The following is a 22,890-nucleotide window of genomic DNA, read 5'->3' as shown; positions in this document are numbered from 1 at the left end:
CTAATACAGCACATCACTTGGGTCACACTAATACAGCACATCACTCTTATGGGTCACACTAATACAGCACATCAGTCTTATGGGTCACACTAATACAGCACATCAGTCTTATGGGTCACACTACTACTGCACATCACTCTTATGGGTCACACTAATACAGCGCATCACTCTTATGGGTCACACTAATACAGCACATCAGTCTTATGGGTCACACTAATACAGCACATCAGTCTTATGGGTCACACTACTACTGCACATCACACTTATGGGTCACACTAATACAGCGCATCAGTCTTATGGGTCACACTAATACAGCACATCAGTCTTATGGGTCACACTAATACAGCACATCAGTCTTATGGGTCACACTAATACAGCACCTCAGTCTTATGGGTCACACTAATACAGCACATCAGTCTTATGGGTCACACTAATACAGCACATCACTCTTATGGGTCACACTAATACAGCACATCACTCTTATGGGTCACACTAATACAGCACATCACTCTTATGGGTCACACTAATACAGCACATCACTCTTATGGGTCACACTATTACAGCACATCAGTCTTATGGGTCACACTAATACAGCACATTACTCTTATGGGTCACACTAATACAGCACATCACTCTTATGGGTCACACTAATACAGCACATCACTCTTATGGGTCACACTAATACAGCACATCACTCTTATGGGTCACACTAATACAGCACATCACTCTTATGGGTCACACTAATACAGCACATCAGTCTTATGGGTCACACTAATACAGCACATCAGTCTTATGGGTCACACTAATACAGCGCATCACTCTTATGGGTCACACTAATACAGCACATCACTCTTATGGGTCACACTAATACAGCACATCAGTCTTATGGGTCACACTAATACAGCACATCAGTCTTATGGGTCACACTAATACAGCACATCAGTCTTATGGGTCACACTAATACAGCACATCAGTCTTATGGGTCACACTAATACAGCACATCAGTCTTATGGGTCACACTAATACAGCACATCAGTCTTATGGGTCACACTAATACAGCACATCACTCTTATGGGTCACACTAATACAGCACATCACTCTTATGGGTCACACTAATACAGCACATCACTCTTATGGGTCACACTAATACAGCACATCACTCTTATGGGTCACACTAATACAGCACATCACTTGGGTCACACTAATACAGCACATCACTCTTATGGGTCACACTAATACAGCACATTACTCTTATGGGTCACACTAATACAGCACATCAGTCTTATGGGTCACACTAATACAGCACATCAGTCTTATGGGTCACACTAATACAGCACATCAGTCTTATGGGTCACACTAATACAGCACATCAGTCTTATGGGTCACACTAATACAGCACATCACTCTTATGGGTCACACTAATACAGCACATCAGTCTTATGGGTCACACTAATACAGCACATCACTTGGGTCACACTAATACAGCACATCACTCTTATGGGTCACACTAATACAGCACATCACTCTTATGGGTCACACTAATACAGCACATCACTCTTATGGGTCACACTAATACAGCACATCACTCTTATGGGTCACACTAATACAGCACATCAGTCTTATGGGTCACACTAATACAGCACATCACTCTTATGGGTCACACTATTACAGCACATCACTCTTATGGGTCACACTATTACAGCACATCAGTCTTATGGGTCACAGTAATACAGCACATCAGTCTTATGGGTCACACTATTACAGCACATCAGTCTTATGGGTCACACTAATACAGCACATCAGTCTTCTGGGTCACACTATTACAGCACATCACTCTTATGGGTCACACTAATACAGCACATCACTTGGGTCACACTAATACAGCACATCACTCTTATGGGTCACACTAATACAGCACATCACTCTTATGGGTCACACTAATACAGCACATCACTTGGGTCACACTAATACAGCACATCACTCTTATGGGTCACACTAATACAGCACCTCAGTCTTATGGGTCACACTAATACAGCACATCACTTGGGTCACACTAATACAGCACATCACTTGGGTCACACTAATACAGCACATCACTTGGGTCACACTAATACAGCACATCACTTGGGTCACACTAATACAGCACATCACTTGGGTCACACTAATACAGCACATCAGTCTTATGGGTCACACTAATACAGCACATCACTCTTGTGGGTCACACTAATACAGCACATCAGTCTTATGGGTCACACTAATACAGCACATCAGTCTTATGGGTCACACTAATACAGCACATCACTTGGGTCACACTAATACAGCACATCATTTGGGTCACACTAATACAGCACATCAGTCTTATGGGTCACACTAATACAGCACATCACTCTTGTGGGTCACACTAATACAGCACATCAGTCTTATGGGTCACACTAATACAGCACATCAGTCTTATGGGTCACACTAATACAGCACATCACACTTATGGGTCACACTAATACAGCACATCAGTCTTATGGGTCACACTAATACAGCACATCAGTCTTATGGGTCACACTACTACAGCACATCACTCTTATGGGTCACACTAATACAGCACATCAGTCTTATGGGTCACACTAATACAGCACATCACACTTATGGGTCACACTAATACAGCACATCACACTTATGGGTCACACTAATACAGCACATCAGTCTTATGGGTCACACTAATACAGCACATCACTCTTATGGGTCACACTAATACAGCACATCAGTCTTATGGGTCACACTAATACAGCACATCACACTTATGGGTCACACTAATACAGCACATCAGTCTTATGGGTCACACTAATACAGCACATCAGTCTTATGGGTCACACTAATACAGCACATCACACTTATGGGTCACACTAATACAGCACATCACTCTTATGGGTCACACTAATACAGCACATCACACTTATGGGTCACACTAATACAGCACATCAGTCTTGTGGGTCACACTAATACAGCACATCACACTTATGGGTCACACTAATACAGCACATCACTCTTATGGGTCACACTAATACAGCACATCACTTGGGTCACACTAATACAGCACATCACTTGGGTCACACTAATACAGCACATCACACTTATGGGTCACACTAATACAGCACATCACACTTATGGGTCACACTAATACAGCGCATCACTCTTATGGGTCACACTAATACAGCACATCACTCTTATGGGTCACACTAATACAGCACATCACACTTATGGGTCACACTAATACAGCACATCACTCTTATGGGTCACACTAATACAGCACATCACTTGGGTCACACTAATACAGCACATCACTTGGGTCACACTAATACAGCACATCACACTTATGGGTCACACTAATACAGCACATCACACTTATGGGTCACACTAATACAGCGCATCACTCTTATGGGTCACACTAATACAGCACATCATTCTTATGGGTCACACTAATACAGCGCATCACTCTTATGGGTCACACTAATACAGCACATCAGTCTTATGGGTCACACTAATACAGCACATCACACTTATGGGTCACACTAATACAGCACATCACTCTTATGGGTCACACTAATACAGCACATCACTTGGGTCACACTAATACAGCACATCACTTGGGTCACACTAATACAGCACATCACACTTATGGGTCACACTAATACAGCACATCACACTTATGGGTCACACTAATACAGCGCATCACTCTTATGGGTCACACTAATACAGCACATCATTCTTATGGGTCACACTAATACAGCGCATCACTCTTATGGGTCACACTAATACAGCACATCAGTCTTATGGGTCACACTAATACAGCACATCAGTCTTATGGGTCACACTAATACAGCACATCACTCTTATGGGTCACACTAATACAGCACATCATTCTTATGGGTCACACTAATACAGCACATCAGTCTTATGGGTCACACTAATACAGCACATCAGTCTTATGGGTCACACTAATACAGCACATCACTCTTATGGGTCACACTAATACAGCACATCACTCTTATGGGTCACACTAATACAGCACATCACACTTATGGGTCACACTAATACAGCACATCACTCTTATGGGTCACACTAATACAGCACATCACTTGGGTCACACTAATACAGCACATCACTTGGGTCACACTAATACAGCACATCACACTTATGGGTCACACTAATACAGCACATCACACTTATGGGTCACACTAATACAGCGCATCACTCTTATGGGTCACACTAATACAGCACATCATTCTTATGGGTCACACTAATACAGCGCATCACTCTTATGGGTCACACTAATACAGCACATCAGTCTTATGGGTCACACTAATACAGCACATCAGTCTTATGGGTCACACTAATACAGCACATCACTCTTATGGGTCACACTAATACAGCACATCATTCTTATGGGTCACACTAATACAGCACCTCACTTGGGTCACACTAATACAGCACATCACTCTTATGGGTCACACTAATACAGCACATCACTCTTATGGGTCACACTACTACAGCACATCATTCTTATGGGTCACACTAATACAGCACATCACTCTTATGGGTCACACTAATACAGCACATCATTCTTATGGGTCACACTAATACAGCACCTCACTTGGGTCACACTAATACAGCACATCACTCTTATGGGTCACACTAATACAGCACATCAGTCTTATGGGTCACACTAATACAGCACATCAGTCTTATGGGTCACACTAATACAGCACATTACTCTTATGGGTCACACTATTACAGCACATCAGTCTTATGGGTCACACTAATACAGCACCTCACTTGGGTCACACTAATACCGCACATCATTCTTATGGGTCACACTAATACAGCACCTCACTTGGGTCACACGAATACAGCACATCATTCTTATGGGTCACACTAATACAGCACATCAGTCTTATGGGTCACACTAATACAGCACATTACTCTTATGGGTCACACTATTACAGCACATCACTCTTATGGGTCACACTAATACAGCACATCACTCTTATGGGTCACACTAATACAGCACATCATTCTTATGGGTCACACTAATACAGCACCTCACTTGGGTCACACTAATACAGCACATCATTCTTATGGGTCACACTAATACAGCACATCACTCTTATGGGTCACACTACTACAGCACATCACTCTTATGGGTCACACTAATACAGCACATCAGTCTTATGGGTCACACTAATACAGCACATCAGTCTTATGGGTCACACTAATACAGCACATCAGTCTTATGGGTCACACTAATACAGCACCTCACTTGGGTCACACTAATACAGCGCATCACTCTTATGGGTCACACTAATACAGCGCATCACTCTTATGGGTCACACTAATACAGCACATCAGTCTTATGGGTCACACTAATACAGCACATCAGTCTTATGGGTCACACTAATACAGCACATCACTTGGGTCACACTAATACAGCACATCATTCTTATGGGTCACACTAATACAGCACATCAGTCTTATGGGTCACACTAATACAGCACATCAGTCTTATGGGTCACACTAATACAGCACATCAGTCTTATGGGTCACACTAATACAGCACATCACTTGGGTCACACTAATACAGCACATCATTCTTATGGGTCACACTAATACAGCGCATCAGTCTTATGGGTCACACTAATACAGCGCATCAGTCTTATGGGTCACACTAATACAGCACATCACTCTTATGGGTCACACTAATACAGCACATCACTTGGGTCACACTAATACAGCACATCATTCTTATGGGTCACACTAATACAGCACATCAGTCTTATGGGTCACACTACTACAGCACATCACTTGGGTCACACTAATACAGCACATCAGTCTTCTGGGTCACACTAATACAGCACATCAGTCTTATGGGTCACACTAATACAGCGCATCACTCTTATGGGTCACACTAATACAGCGCATCACTCTTATGGGTCACACTAATACAGCACATCAGTCTTATGGGTCACACTAATACAGCACATCAGTCTTATGGGTCACACTAATACAGCACATCAGTCTTATGGGTCACACTATTACAGCACATCAGTCTTATGGGTCACACTAATACAGCGCATCACTCTTATGGGTCACACTAATACAGCACATCACTCTTATGGGTCACACTAATACAGCACATCACTCTTATGGGTCACACTAATACAGCACATCAGTCTTATGGGTCACACTAATACAGCACATCAGTCTTATGGGTCACACTAATACAGCACATCACTTGGGTCACACTAATACAGCACATCACTTGGGTCACACTAATACAGCACATCACTCTTATGGGTCACACTAATACAGCACATCAGTCTTATGGGTCACACTAATACAGCACATCAGTCTTATGGGTCACACTAATACAGCACATCACTCTTATGGGTCACACTACTACAGCACATCAGTCTTATGGGTCACACTAATACAGCACATCAGTCTTATGGGTCACACTAATACAGCACATCAGTCTTATGGGTCACACTAATACAGCACATCACTTGGGTCACACTAATACAGCACATCACTTGGGTCACACTAATACAGCACATCACTCTTATGGGTCACACTAATACAGCACATCAGTCTTATGGGTCACACTAATACAGCACATCAGTCTTATGGGTCACACTAATACAGCACATCACTCTTATGGGTCACACTAATACAGCACATCACTCTTATGGGTCACACTAATACAGCACATCACTCTTATGGGTCACACTAATACAGCACATCACTCTTATGGGTCACACTAATACAGCACATCACTCTTATGGGTCACACTAATACAGCACATCAGTCTTATGGGTCACACTAATACAGCACATCAGTCTTATGGGTCACACTAATACAGCACATCACTTGGGTCACACTAATACAGCACATCACTCTTATGGGTCACACTAATACAGCACATCACTTGGGTCACACTAATACAGCACATCACTTGGGTCACACTAATACAGCGCATCAGTCTTATGGGTCACACTAATACAGCACATCACTCTTATGGGTCACACTAATACAGCACATCACTCTTATGGGTCACACTAATACAGCACATCAGTCTTATGGGTCACACTAATACAGCACATCAGTCTTATGGGTCACACTAATACAGCACATCACTTGGGTCACACTAATACAGCACATCACTCTTATGGGTCACACTAATACAGCACATCACTTGGGTCACACTAATACAGCACATCACTTGGGTCACACTAATACAGCGCATCAGTCTTATGGGTCACACTAATACAGCACATTACTCTTATGGGTCACACTAATACAGCACATCACTCTTATGGGTCACACTAATACAGTACGTCAGTCTTATGGGTCACACTAATACAGCACATCACTCTTATGGGTCACACTATTACAGCACATCAGTCTTATGGGTCACACTAATACAGCACATCACTTGGGTCACACTAATACAGCACATCACTCTTATGGGTCACACAAATACAGCACATCAGTCTTATGGGTCACACTAATACAGTACGTCAGTCTTATGGGTCACACTAATACAGCACATCACTTGGGTCACACTAATACAGCACCTCAGTCTTATGGGTCACACTATTACAGCACATCACTCTTATGGGTCACACTAATACAGTACGTCAGTCTTATGGGTCACACTAATACAGCACATCACTTGGGTCACACTAATACAGCACATCAGTCTTATGGGTCACACTATTACAGCACATCACTCTTATGGGTCACACTATTACAGCACATCACTCTTATGGGTCACACTAATACAGCACATCAGTCTTATGGGTCACACTAATACAGCACATCAGTCTTATGGGTCACACTAATACAGCACATCAGTCTTATGGGTCACACTACTACAGCACATCAGTCTTATGGGTCACACTAATACAGCACATCAGTCTTATGGGTCACACTAATACAGCACATCAGTCTTATGGGTCACACTAATACAGCACATCAGTCTTATGGGTCACACTAAAACAGCACATCACTCTTATGGGTCACACTAATACAGCACATCACTTGGGTCACACTAATACAGCACATCAGTCTTATGGGTCACACTATTACAGCACATCAGTCTTATGGGTCACACTAATACAGCACATCAGTCTTATGGGTCACACTAATACAGCACATCAGTCTTATGGGTCACACTAATACAGCACATCAGTCTTATGGGTCACACTAATACAGCACATCAGTCTTATGGGTCACACTAATACAGCACATCAGTCTTATGGGTCACACTAATACAGCACATCAGTCGTATGGGTCACACTACTACAGCACATCAGTCTTATGGGTCACACTAATACAGCACATCAGTCTTATGGGTCACACTAATACAGCACATCAGTCTTATGGGTCACACTAATACAGCACATCACTCTTATGGGTCACACTAATACAGCACATCACTTGGGTCACACTAATACAGCACATCAGTCTTATGGGTCACACTATTACAGCACATCAGTCTTATGGGTCACACTAATACAGCACATCAGTCTTATGGGTCACACTAATACAGCACATCAGTCTTATGGGTCACACTAATACAGCACATCAGTCTTATGGGTCACACTAATACAGCACATCATTCTTATGGGTCACACTAATACAGCACATCAGTCTTATGGGTCACACTAATACAGCACATCAGTCTTATGGGTCACACTAATACAGCACATCAGTCTTATGGGTCACACTAATACAGCACATCACTTGGGTCACACTAATACAGCACATCATTCTTATGGGTCACACTAATACAGCGCATCAGTCTTATGGGTCACACTAATACAGCGCATCAGTCTTATGGGTCACACTAATACAGCACATCACTCTTATGGGTCACACTAATACAGCACATCACTTGGGTCACACTAATACAGCACATCATTCTTATGGGTCACACTAATACAGCACATCAGTCTTATGGGTCACACTACTACAGCACATCACTTGGGTCACACTAATACAGCACATCAGTCTTCTGGGTCACACTAATACAGCACATCAGTCTTATGGGTCACACTAATACAGCGCATCACTCTTATGGGTCACACTAATACAGCGCATCACTCTTATGGGTCACACTAATACAGCACATCAGTCTTATGGGTCACACTAATACAGCACATCAGTCTTATGGGTCACACTAATACAGCACATCAGTCTTATGGGTCACACTATTACAGCACATCACTCTTATGGGTCACACTAATACAGCGCATCACTCTTATGGGTCACACTAATACAGCACATCACTCTTATGGGTCACACTAATACAGCACATCACTCTTATGGGTCACACTAATACAGCACATCAGTCTTATGGGTCACACTAATACAGCACATCAGTCTTATGGGTCACACTAATACAGCACATCACTTGGGTCACACTAATACAGCACATCACTTGGGTCACACTAATACAGCACATCACTCTTATGGGTCACACTAATACAGCACATCAGTCTTATGGGTCACACTAATACAGCACATCAGTCTTATGGGTCACACTAATACAGCACATCACTCTTATGGGTCACACTACTACAGCACATCAGTCTTATGGGTCACACTAATACAGCACATCAGTCTTATGGGTCACACTAATACAGCACATCAGTCTTATGGGTCACACTAATACAGCACATCACTTGGGTCACACTAATACAGCACATCACTTGGGTCACACTAATACAGCACATCACTCTTATGGGTCACACTAATACAGCACATCAGTCTTATGGGTCACACTAATACAGCACATCAGTCTTATGGGTCACACTAATACAGCACATCAGTCTTATGGGTCACACTAATACAGCACATCACTCTTATGGGTCACACTAATACAGCACATCACTCTTATGGGTCACACTAATACAGCACATCACTCTTATGGGTCACACTAATACAGCACATCACTCTTATGGGTCACACTAATACAGCACATCACTCTTATGGGTCACACTAATACAGCACATCAGTCTTATGGGTCACACTAATACAGCACATCAGTCTTATGGGTCACACTAATACAGCACATCACTTGGGTCACACTAATACAGCACATCACTCTTATGGGTCACACTAATACAGCACATCACTTGGGTCACACTAATACAGCACATCACTTGGGTCACACTAATACAGCGCATCAGTCTTATGGGTCACACTAATACAGCACATTACTCTTATGGGTCACACTAATACAGCACATCACTCTTATGGGTCACACTAATACAGTACGTCAGTCTTATGGGTCACACTAATACAGCACATCACTCTTATGGGTCACACTATTACAGCACATCAGTCTTATGGGTCACACTAATACAGCACATCACTTGGGTCACACTAATACAGCACATCACTCTTATGGGTCACACAAATACAGCACATCAGTCTTATGGGTCACACTAATACAGTACGTCAGTCTTATGGGTCACACTAATACAGCACATCACTTGGGTCACACTAATACAGCACCTCAGTCTTATGGGTCACACTATTACAGCGCATCAGTCTTATGGGTCACACTAATACAGCACATCACTCTTATGGGTCACACTAATACAGCACATCACTTGGGTCACACTAATACAGCACATCAGTCTTATGGGTCACACTATTACAGCACATCAGTCTTATGGGTCACACTAATACAGCACATCAGTCTTATGGGTCACACTAATACAGCACATCAGTCTTATGGGTCACACTAATACAGCACATCAGTCTTATGGGTCACACTAATACAGCACATCATTCTTATGGGTCACACTAATACAGCACATCAGTCTTATGGGTCACACTAATACAGCACATCAGTCTTATGGGTCACACTAATACAGCACATCAGTCTTATGGGTCACACTAATACAGCACATCACTTGGGTCACACTAATACAGCACATCATTCTTATGGGTCACACTAATACAGCGCATCAGTCTTATGGGTCACACTAATACAGCGCATCAGTCTTATGGGTCACACTAATACAGCACATCACTCTTATGGGTCACACTAATACAGCACATCACTTGGGTCACACTAATACAGCACATCATTCTTATGGGTCACACTAATACAGCACATCAGTCTTATGGGTCACACTACTACAGCACATCACTTGGGTCACACTAATACAGCACATCAGTCTTCTGGGTCACACTAATACAGCACATCAGTCTTATGGGTCACACTAATACAGCGCATCACTCTTATGGGTCACACTAATACAGCGCATCACTCTTATGGGTCACACTAATACAGCACATCAGTCTTATGGGTCACACTAATACAGCACATCAGTCTTATGGGTCACACTAATACAGCACATCAGTCTTATGGGTCACACTATTACAGCACATCACTCTTATGGGTCACACTAATACAGCGCATCACTCTTATGGGTCACACTAATACAGCACATCACTCTTATGGGTCACACTAATACAGCACATCACTCTTATGGGTCACACTAATACAGCACATCAGTCTTATGGGTCACACTAATACAGCACATCAGTCTTATGGGTCACACTAATACAGCACATCACTTGGGTCACACTAATACAGCACATCACTTGGGTCACACTAATACAGCACATCACTCTTATGGGTCACACTAATACAGCACATCAGTCTTATGGGTCACACTAATACAGCACATCAGTCTTATGGGTCACACTAATACAGCACATCACTCTTATGGGTCACACTACTACAGCACATCAGTCTTATGGGTCACACTAATACAGCACATCAGTCTTATGGGTCACACTAATACAGCACATCAGTCTTATGGGTCACACTAATACAGCACATCACTTGGGTCACACTAATACAGCACATCACTTGGGTCACACTAATACAGCACATCACTCTTATGGGTCACACTAATACAGCACATCAGTCTTATGGGTCACACTAATACAGCACATCAGTCTTATGGGTCACACTAATACAGCACATCACTCTTATGGGTCACACTAATACAGCACATCACTCTTATGGGTCACACTAATACAGCACATCACTCTTATGGGTCACACTAATACAGCACATCACTCTTATGGGTCACACTAATACAGCACATCACTCTTATGGGTCACACTAATACAGCACATCAGTCTTATGGGTCACACTAATACAGCACATCAGTCTTATGGGTCACACTAATACAGCACATCACTTGGGTCACACTAATACAGCACATCACTCTTATGGGTCACACTAATACAGCACATCACTTGGGTCACACTAATACAGCACATCACTTGGGTCACACTAATACAGCGCATCAGTCTTATGGGTCACACTAATACAGCACATTACTCTTATGGGTCACACTAATACAGCACATCACTCTTATGGGTCACACTAATACAGTACGTCAGTCTTATGGGTCACACTAATACAGCACATCACTCTTATGGGTCACACTATTACAGCACATCAGTCTTATGGGTCACACTAATACAGCACATCACTTGGGTCACACTAATACAGCACATCACTCTTATGGGTCACACAAATACAGCACATCAGTCTTATGGGTCACACTAATACAGTACGTCAGTCTTATGGGTCACACTAATACAGCACATCACTTGGGTCACACTAATACAGCACCTCAGTCTTATGGGTCACACTATTACAGCACATCACTCTTATGGGTCACACTAATACAGTACGTCAGTCTTATGGGTCACACTAATACAGCACATCACTTGGGTCACACTAATACAGCACATCAGTCTTATGGGTCACACTATTACAGCACATCACTCTTATGGGTCACACTATTACAGCACATCACTCTTATGGGTCACACTAATACAGCACATCAGTCTTATGGGTCACACTAATACAGCACATCAGTCTTATGGGTCACACTAATACAGCACATCAGTCTTATGGGTCACACTAATACAGCACATCAGTCTTATGGGTCACACTAATACAGCACATCAGTCTTATGGGTCACACTAATACAGCACATCACTCTTATGGGTCACACTAATACAGCACATCACTTGGGTCACACTAATACAGCACATCAGTCTTATGGGTCACACTATTACAGCACATCAGTCTTATGGGTCACACTAATACAGCACATCAGTCTTATGGGTCACACTAATACAGCACATCAGTCTTATGGGTCACACTAATACAGCACATCAGTCTTATGGGTCACACTAATACAGCACATCAGTCTTATGGGTCACACTAATACAGCACATCAGTCTTATGGGTCACACTAATACAGCACATCAGTCGTATGGGTCACACTACTACAGCACATCAGTCTTATGGGTCACACTAATACAGCACATCAGTCTTATGGGTCACACTAATACAGCACATCAGTCTTATGGGTCACACTAATACAGCACATCACTCTTATGGGTCACACTAATACAGCACATCACTTGGGTCACACTAATACAGCACATCAGTCTTATGGGTCACACTATTACAGCACATCAGTCTTATGGGTCACACTAATACAGCACATCAGTCTTATGGGTCACACTAATACAGCACATCAGTCTTATGGGTCACACTAATACAGCACATCAGTCTTATGGGTCACACTAATACAGCACATCAGTCTTATGGGTCACACTAATACAGCACATCAGTCTTATGGGTCACACTAATACAGCACATCAGTCTTATGGGTCACACTAATACAGCACATCAGTCTTATGGGTCACACTAATACAGCACATCAGTCTTATGGGTCACACTAATACAGCACATCAGTCTTATGGGTCACACTAATACAGCACATCAGTCTTATGGGTCACACTAATACAGCACCTCAGTCTTATGGGTCACACTAATACAGCACCTCAGTCTTATGGGTCACACTAATACAGTACGTCAGTCTTATGGGTCACACTAATACAGCACATCACTCTTATGGGTCACACTAATACAGCACATCACTTGGGTCACACTAATACAGCACATCAGTCTTATGGGTCACACTAATACAGCACATCAGTCTTATGGGTCACACTAATACAGCACCTCAGTCTTATGGGTCACACTAATACAGTACGTCAGTCTTATGGGTCACACTAATACAGCACATCACTTGGGTCACACTAATACAGCACATCACTTGGGTCACACTAATACAGCACCTCAGTCTTATGGGTCACACTAATACAGCACATTACTCTTATGGGTCACACTAATACAGCACATCAGTCTTATGGGTCACACTAATACAGCACAATCACTCTTATGGGTCACACTAATACAGCGCATCAGTCTTATGGGTCACACTAATACAGCACATCACTCTTATGGGTCACACTAATACAGCACATCAGTCTTATGGGTCACACTAATACAGCACAATCACTCTTATGGGTCACACTAATACAGCACATTACTCTTATGGGTCACACTAATACAGCACATCAGTCTTATGGGTCACACTAATACAGCACATCACTCTTATGGGTCACACTAATACAGCACATCACTTGGGTCACACTAATACAGCACATCACTTGGGTCACACTAATACAGCACATCACTTGGGTCACACTAATACAGCACATCAGTCTTATGGGTCACACTAATACAGCACCTCAGTCTTATGGGTCACACTAATACAGCACATCAGTCTTATGGGTCACACTAATACAGCACATCACTTGGGTCACACTAATACAGCACATCAGTCTTATGGGTCACACTAATACAGCACATCAGTCTTATGGGTCACACTAATACAGCACATCACTTGGGTCACACTAATACAGCACATCACTTGGGTCACACTAATACAGCACATCACTTGGGTCACACTAATACAGCACCTCAGTCTTATGGGTCACACTATTACAGCACATCAGTCTTATGGGTCACACTATTACAGCACATCAGTCTTATGGGTCACACTATTACAGCACATCAGTCTTATGGGTCACACTATTACAGCACATCAGTCTTATGGGTCACACTAATACAGCACATCACTTGGGTCACACTAATACAGCACATCACTTGGGTCACACTAATACAGCACCTCAGTCTTATGGGTCACACTAATACAGCACCTCAGTCTTATGGGTCACACTATTACAGCACATCAGTCTTATGGGTCACACTAATACAGCACATCATTCTTATGGGTCACACTAATACAGCACATCACTCTTATGGGTCACACTAATACAGCACATCACTCTTATGGGTCACACTAATACAGCACATCATTCTTATGGGTCACACTAATACAGCACATCAGTCTTATGGGTCACACTAATACAGCACATCAGTCTTATGGGTCACACTACTACAGCACATCACTCTTATGGGTCACACTATTACAGCACATCAGTCTTATGGGTCACACTAATACAGCACATCACTCTTATGGGTCACACTAATACAGCACATCAGTCTTATGGGTCACACTAATACAGCACATCACTCTTATGGGTCACACTAATACAGCACATCACTCTTATGGGTCACACTAATACAGCACATCAGTCTTATGGGTCACACTAATACAGCACATCACTCTTATGGGTCACACTAATACAGCACATCAGTCTTATGGGTCACACTAATACAGCACATCAGTCTTATGGGTCACACTACTACAGCACATCACTCTTATGGGTCACACTAATACAGCACATCACTTGGGTCACACTAATACAGCACATCACTCTTATGGGTCACACTAATACAGCACATCAGTCTTATGGGTCACACTAATACAGCACAATCACTCTTATGGGTCACACTAATACAGCACAATCACTCTTATGGGTCACACTAATACAGCACATCACTTGGGTCACACTAATACAGCACATCACTCTTATGGGTCACACTAATACAGCACATCAGTCTTATGGGTCACACTAATACAGCACATCACTTGGGTCACACTAATACAGCACATCACTCTTATGGGTCACACTAATACAGCACATCAGTCTTATGGGTCACACTAATACAGCACAATCACTCTTATGGGTCACACTAATACAGCACAATCACTCTTATGGGTCACACTAATACAGCACATCACTTGGGTCACACTAATACAGCACATCACTCTTATGGGTCACACTAATACAGCATGTCGGGTCATGGTGATGCAGGTCACACATGCACACTGGGCCATGATGAGGCAGCGGTCACACATATGCACTCTATAGGAAATCAGGTATAGGTGGCCTCAGTAAAGGAAACCAGGTATAGGTGCCCTCAGTATAGGTAGCTGTTGCGGCGGCTCCCTCAATCTGCAGCGGGGAGGGGACGCTGCGTTCCTGAACTGACATCACTCTTCAGCAGCAGCCCCAGCGTCCTCTCTCTATGATCAGCGCTCACAGGCAGAGTGAAGCACTGTAACCATGGAGAGGACGCTGGGGGCCCTGAAGAGTGACACCTAACTACCTACACTGAGGGCACCTATACCTGGTTACCTATACTGGGGGCAGTTACACCTAGCTACCAATATTGGGGGCACCTGTGCCTGGGTACCTATACTGGGGGCACCTACACCTAGCTACTTATACTGGGGGCACTTATACCTTACCTGGCTACCTATACTGGGGACACCGATACCTGGCTACCTATACTGAGGGCACCTACACCTGGCTACCTATACTAGGGGCACCTGTACCTGGCTACCTACCTACCTATACTGAGTCAGGGTTTTTTTTTTTTTTTTGGAGGGGGCGCACTGTGGCTGTAATGCACTGTGCATATCTGTGCAAATTGTCAGGTGCTGTGCGATCATTCCAAATCAGAGGGTTGGGGGGGAATGCATCCTCACAAATTTGCTTCAGGCAGCAAAAAGTCCAGAACTGGCCATGGCAGTGAGTCATACATATGCACTGGGTCATGATGATGCAGCAGGTACGGGTAGTCAGTCAGATTCCAATAATTCTGGTTTGCGTGCAGATCGGTTGCTAATTAAATGCAGCTTGGAGAAATTTTGGCCAATCAGATGCACTTCCTGTGGCGTTGGATGGGCCCCATTTCAAACTGTACACAAATTGCATTATATTTACATGCAGGCTGAAATCATTAGCATCTAAATGACTCTCTCTTAAGGGGCCCATACACCTAATGATTTTGCCGCCGATATACGGCCGATTCGATCACAGTGATCGAATCGGCTGTGAAATCGCCGCGCACACCGCTGACAGAACGATCGATTTCCGTCCGAAATCGATCGTTCCCGTCGATCCGTCCGTGCGGAAGATTTTTCTCGATCGCCGGCGGGTCAGGAGTGCGTCGATAGCGACGTCCGAATGCTCGACGACCGACGCAATACAGGGGGTATACACTACCTGTTCCGGCCGGCGCGATTCCCTGCTGCTTCTTCTCCGCGCTGGGCTCCAGCTACACAGAACTTCCTGTCCCGGCAGGAAGTTTAAACAGTAGAGCGGCAGCTCCACAGATTGTGATCGGTTTCAGGCTGAAATCTATTCACAATCTGTTTGCAGTAAAGGTAGCCATACGATCCTTCTCTGATCAGATTCGATCAGAGAGGGATCTATCTGTTGGTCAAATCTGATGGCAAATCGACCAGTGTATGGTCACCTTAAAGAGAATCTGTATTGTTAAAATCGCTCAAAAGTAAACATACCAGTACGTTAGGGGACATCTCCTATTACCCTCTGTCACAATTTCGCCACTCCTCGCCGCATTAAAAGTGGTGAAAAACAGTTTTAAAAAGTTTGTTTGTAAACAAACAAAATGGCCACCAAAACAGGAAGTAGGTTGATGTACAGTATGTCCACACATAGACAATACATCCATACACAATCAGGCTGTATACAGCCTTCCTTTTGAATCTCAAGAGATCATTTGTGTGTTTATTTCCCCTGTTCTCATGCACTGAAGTTTCAGGCTGCTCTTTTCTTCCTGCAAACAGCTTTGCCCTTGTCTTCAGTATGTGAAAGCCCAGCCAGCTCAGAGGACGATTTATCCAGCTTGTAAAAGATAAGAGAGAAGAGAGAAGCTGCCCTAATCTAAATAATACACAGGCAGTGTGCATAGAGGGGCCTGGAAGGGGGAGTTCATAGCAGAACCACAACACTGAAGAACTTGGCAGCCTTCCAGACACAGGCCGACAAGAGAGAGATAAGTTGATTTATTACAGAGACAGTGATAGTATAAAGTGCTGCAGTAAGCCAGAACACATTAGAATAGCTTTTGGAACTTGTAGGATGATAAAAAACAGGATGCAATTTTTGTTACGGAGTCTCTTTAAGGCTCAACACACACCATACAATCTTGATTGTTCAATCTTACCACTATCATGTAGTATAAAGCCGCATCTACACGCGTAGATGCGGCCGCGATCTGCTGATGCGGCTCGATTGATAAGATACGACAGGACGGATCTCCCCGCCGCCGATTCCCTGCTCGCTCCCCGCGAGGGGACAATGGCAGGGAATCGAGCGGAAGATAAGCGGCGCGGCGACAAGCGGGAATCGAGCAGGTATTGATTCCGGCGCACGAGCGGTGACGCGGCGGGGACACGGAAGAGGCGATCCGGCGGCTAATCGAGCCGCCGGATCGCCACCTCATCTACACATGTAGATGAGGCTTAAGAGCTTATTCAATCAATCATTCAAGGTATTTTCAATCCGTTGGCCCGGCCCCTTATACTACATAGATTTGGTAAATCTGTACAACCAAGATTGTATGGTGTGTGACCTTAGGGGGTGGTCATTGAGATGCAACCAACCATGGAGGACATGGGGACACAGTGTAACGCATGCACTGATTTGTTTTGTCTAGTGTCACCAATGAGGATGGGCGGTGTCCGGGGATTTTACGAGGAGAGCCTCTCACTGCCGGGACCTTCCAGCTGCGCTTTGATACTGGCGACTATTGGAAGACACTACAGCTGGAGACCTTCTTCCCATACGTAGAGGTATATGTCGTCATCCTGATCCTATTCATCACCTGTACTGATCATCTCGTGAGCAGATTGGGAAGCTTCCTATCTCTGCGATTGGCTTATTTCAGGCTTTGGACATGGTAGCTGCAGTCTTCTGCTATGTAGAGGCTCTAAGGGCCCTTTTCCACAGGCAGCTGAACTGTGCGCTCAGTGAGCAGTTACCAGCGACTCGAGATATTAGCGTAGAGACATCAGGAGATGAGATAGATTTGATTGTCATCACCAATGAGGTGACACTGAGCATATTAATTGCCATAGGATAGAGAAGAGGTCCTAGAACAGTGCCTTATGGTACACAAACAGGTGGCAGGCATGGAGAGAAGTAAGTGTTGGAATAGAAGACAGTAAAGTGTCCAGACAGGTAGGAGCTAATCCAAGAGTGTGCTAGAACCTTGACACCCAGTGATGCATGTCAGAAGCAGAGAGTGATCCACAGAGTCAAAGGCATAGGACTGGTCAAGGAGTATTAGTATAGTAAATTGGCCTTTGTATTTTGCAACAAGGAGGTCGTTTGCAACATTAGTGAGGACTGTTTCAGTGAAATGGTGAGAAGCCAGACTGGAGAGGGTCTAACACAGAGTTAGTAGACAGAAAGTCAGACAGTTCTGGATAGATGTGTACTTCCAGCAATTTGGAAGCAAAGACGAGACTGGACACTACTTAGAGAGGGCTGTAGGGTCCAAAGAAGGTTCTTTGATTAGTGGTGTTATGATTACTTGTTTAAATGAGAAAGGGAAAATGCCAGTTGAGATGGAGTGGTTGAAGATAGTGGTTAGAGCAGGGATGAAGGAAAAGGAGAGCTGGGGATAAGAATAAGGGAGTAGGGAACAGAGCACAGGTGGTGAGGTGGGCTTTAGAGATTAGTGAAGAATGTTGCTGTTTGGATAAACCAGCGAAAGCCCTAAGAAAAGGGGGAGGGGTAGTTTCTGGTGAGTGAGCAACCAGGCAGAGGTGAGGAAGGTGGGAATGAAGGTGGCAGAATGAGGACTGGTAGAGAGCCCTGGATTTGGTGATATGTCCTCAGCAGCAAGTAGGAGTAGTAGACAGAGGTGAGGGTGGGATTTGTATGTGATAGAGTGCTGTTTAATAGTAGCTGAGCAAAACAACAAGATACCAGAATTGCTTGGCACTTTATGAAGTGTTTAATTGCCAAAAAACAGTAAAGCGGACATCCATTGTAAAAACATTTACATACAAATGATTGAAGGATGGTACTTATCATTGCTGGCGGTGAAGGGGTGTCTTGGTGGACAGTGGGCGCAAGGTGCACATAAGAGCCTCAGGAAAAGCTTGCTTAAAGCGAAACGGTCGTCAGGCTGTCCACCAAGACACCCCTTCACCGACAGCAATGATAAGTTCCATCCTTCAATCATTTGTATGTAAATGTTTTTACACTGGAAATCAGCTTTACCGTTTTTTGGCAATTAAACACTTCATATAGTGCCAAGCAATTCTGGTATCTTGTTGTATTGCTCAGCACCCTGGTCTGTATCCTTTGAGTACGTTGGAGTGTTCTATCAATCTAGTGCGTTCACACCCCTCAGCCCTGCAGATCATCCTTTGCTGTGTGCCTGCCCATATCTTTTGTTTGTGGATTAATAGTAGCTGAGGATGCTATGTGGGACGATGCAGTGAAGCATTGTGGGAGACCTCAGTGCTCACTCCAACCTGAATAATCGCAAGTCGCTTGTTTTAAGAAGGCACATTTCTGTTTTGCATAGCGTAGACCACAAATGGCATAGCTAGAGACCCACATGCCCCAGTGCATAACCAAACTCCTCTGCCCCAGCACTATACATGAAACCAGCTTTGGTCACCTGGACCGGTGTGACGGAGGGGAACACTTTGATAATAGTAAACACTATTATAAAATGCAGATGTGATCATTACTTCTCTGCTGGGACCTCCAGGGCTCGCTTCCCTTATTGCTGCACCACTGCTCAAGCTATTTTTAAACTGTTTATTCTGTTCTTTTCTTTAGGTTGTTTTCGCCATTACTGACCCAAAGCAGAAATATCATGTACCGCTTCTGCTCAGTCCATACTCCTATTCCACCTACAGAGGGAGCTAGAGCACTGCAAAAATCTGAATGCTTCTGGAGATTTCCGAGCTTGCGCAGAAATGAAACGATCTCAGAAGATTGCTCTGACCGGGCGTCTAGGTTTACCTCCATGGATAATTGCGTCCTGCTGGTTTCTGCTAGCTGATCAGCTTGGAGAGCTGTAATTGCCCTGAATGTTGTATACTCTTTGCAGCTATTTACAAAGAAACAAGAAAAGTTATTTTTAAAATAAACTGGAACTTTGGGTAGCTGACAATCTGCCCCAGGCTAAGCTGATCTGGTCTTTGTCTGAGTTAGCAATTTTCATGTAAAACACAGTTCTATTGGTGCTACATTCATGTGTAGTAATAATCAATATTTAACCACTTTTAAAAATTAACTATTATTATTTAGTATTGACATTTGCGGGGACAGCAGCCAGTTGGCAGTATCATGAGGCCGATTACTGAGAGATTTCATGCTGAAATTGGTTGGAAATCGGCCTGCCGTTTATGGGCCGCCGACAGATCTCTCTATGATCAGATTTTATCAGAGAGAGATCTTTGTCTTGGTCGATCTGACCATCATTACTAGATGTATGGCTATCTTAAGTGTCAGTGATTGTATGATGTCTCAGTATCCAGGATAGATGACAGCAGATCTCACCATACACACACAGAGAGAAGTGTCAGTGACTGTATGATGTCTCAGTATCCAGGATAGATGACAGCAGATCTCACCATACACACACAGAGAGAAGTGTCAGTGATTGTATGATCTCCCAGTATCCAGGATAGATGACAGCAGATCTCACAATACACAGAGAGAATTGTCAGTGATTGTATGATCTCCCAGTATCCAGAACAGATGACAGCAGATCTCACCATACACACAGAGAGAAGTATCAGTGATTGTATGATGTCCCTGTATCCAGAATAGATGACAGCAGATCTCACCATACACACACACAGAGAAGTGTCAGTGATTGTATGATCTCCCAGGATAGATGACAGCAGATCTAAAGGGGCCCATACACTCAGCCGATTTTCTGGCCGATCAATCAAAATCGGTTGACCGATTGGCAGCCGATTTCAATCGATCTGGCAGGGTGGAAAATCCAGGTCGATCTGTTGAGATTGCTTATCATTTTGCACTGTCCCTAATGGAAAGCTGATGGCAAAAAAAATGCCATCAGATCGATTTTCAATAGATTTCAAACTGAAATCTACTGGAATTCTAAAGGTGGCCATACACTGGTCAGATTAGCAGCAGATAGATCATCAGATAGATTTCTTATCTATCTGATGTGTTTAGGAACATTTTTTACTAGGATTAGAATTCCAATAGATTTCAGTTTGAAATCTATTGAAAAAACGATCTGATGCCATTTTTTTGCCATCAGATTTCCATTAGGGACAATGCAAAATGATAAGCAATCTCAACAGATTGACCTGGATTTTCTATCCTGCCAGATCGATTGAAAGCAATCGAAATCGGCCGCCAATCGGTCGATCGGTCAACCGATTAGCAATCGATCGATTTTGATCGACCGGCCAGAAAATCGGCTGAGTGTATGGGCCCCTTAACCCTAGTAAAAAAAATTCCTAAACACATCAGATAGATAAGAAATCTATCTGATGATCTATCTGCTGCTAATCTGACGAGTGTATGGCCACCTTTACTGTACGTAGACAGATAAGTCAGTGATTGTATGATCTCCCAATGTACAGGATAGATGACAGCAATCTTACCATACACACAGAAAACATGTCAGAGAATGTACGATCTCCAGCA

General features: G+C 43.5%; 1 protein-coding gene across 1 annotated transcript in view; it reads left to right on the top strand.

Annotated features, from left to right (window-relative positions):
• LOC137538674 (5-hydroxyisourate hydrolase-like) overlaps positions 1-21,388 on the top strand; it is a 58,385-nt gene extending 36,997 nt beyond the window's left edge. The window contains exons 3-4 of the mRNA XM_068260960.1: positions 18,893-19,028; positions 21,037-21,388. Coding sequence (XP_068117061.1) covers positions 18,893-19,028; positions 21,037-21,126 — 226 coding nt within the window. The 3' untranslated portion in view covers positions 21,127-21,388. The remainder of the gene's footprint in view (positions 1-18,892; positions 19,029-21,036) is intronic.
• Positions 21,389-22,890: the final 1,502 nt, after the last annotated feature.

Source organism: Hyperolius riggenbachi, chromosome 11, assembly GCF_040937935.1.
Source record: "Hyperolius riggenbachi isolate aHypRig1 chromosome 11, aHypRig1.pri, whole genome shotgun sequence".
Lineage (NCBI taxonomy): Eukaryota > Metazoa > Chordata > Amphibia > Anura > Hyperoliidae > Hyperolius > Hyperolius riggenbachi.
The sequence above is the reverse complement of the archived record's forward strand: the minus strand, read 5'-3'. Positions and strand labels throughout refer to the sequence as shown.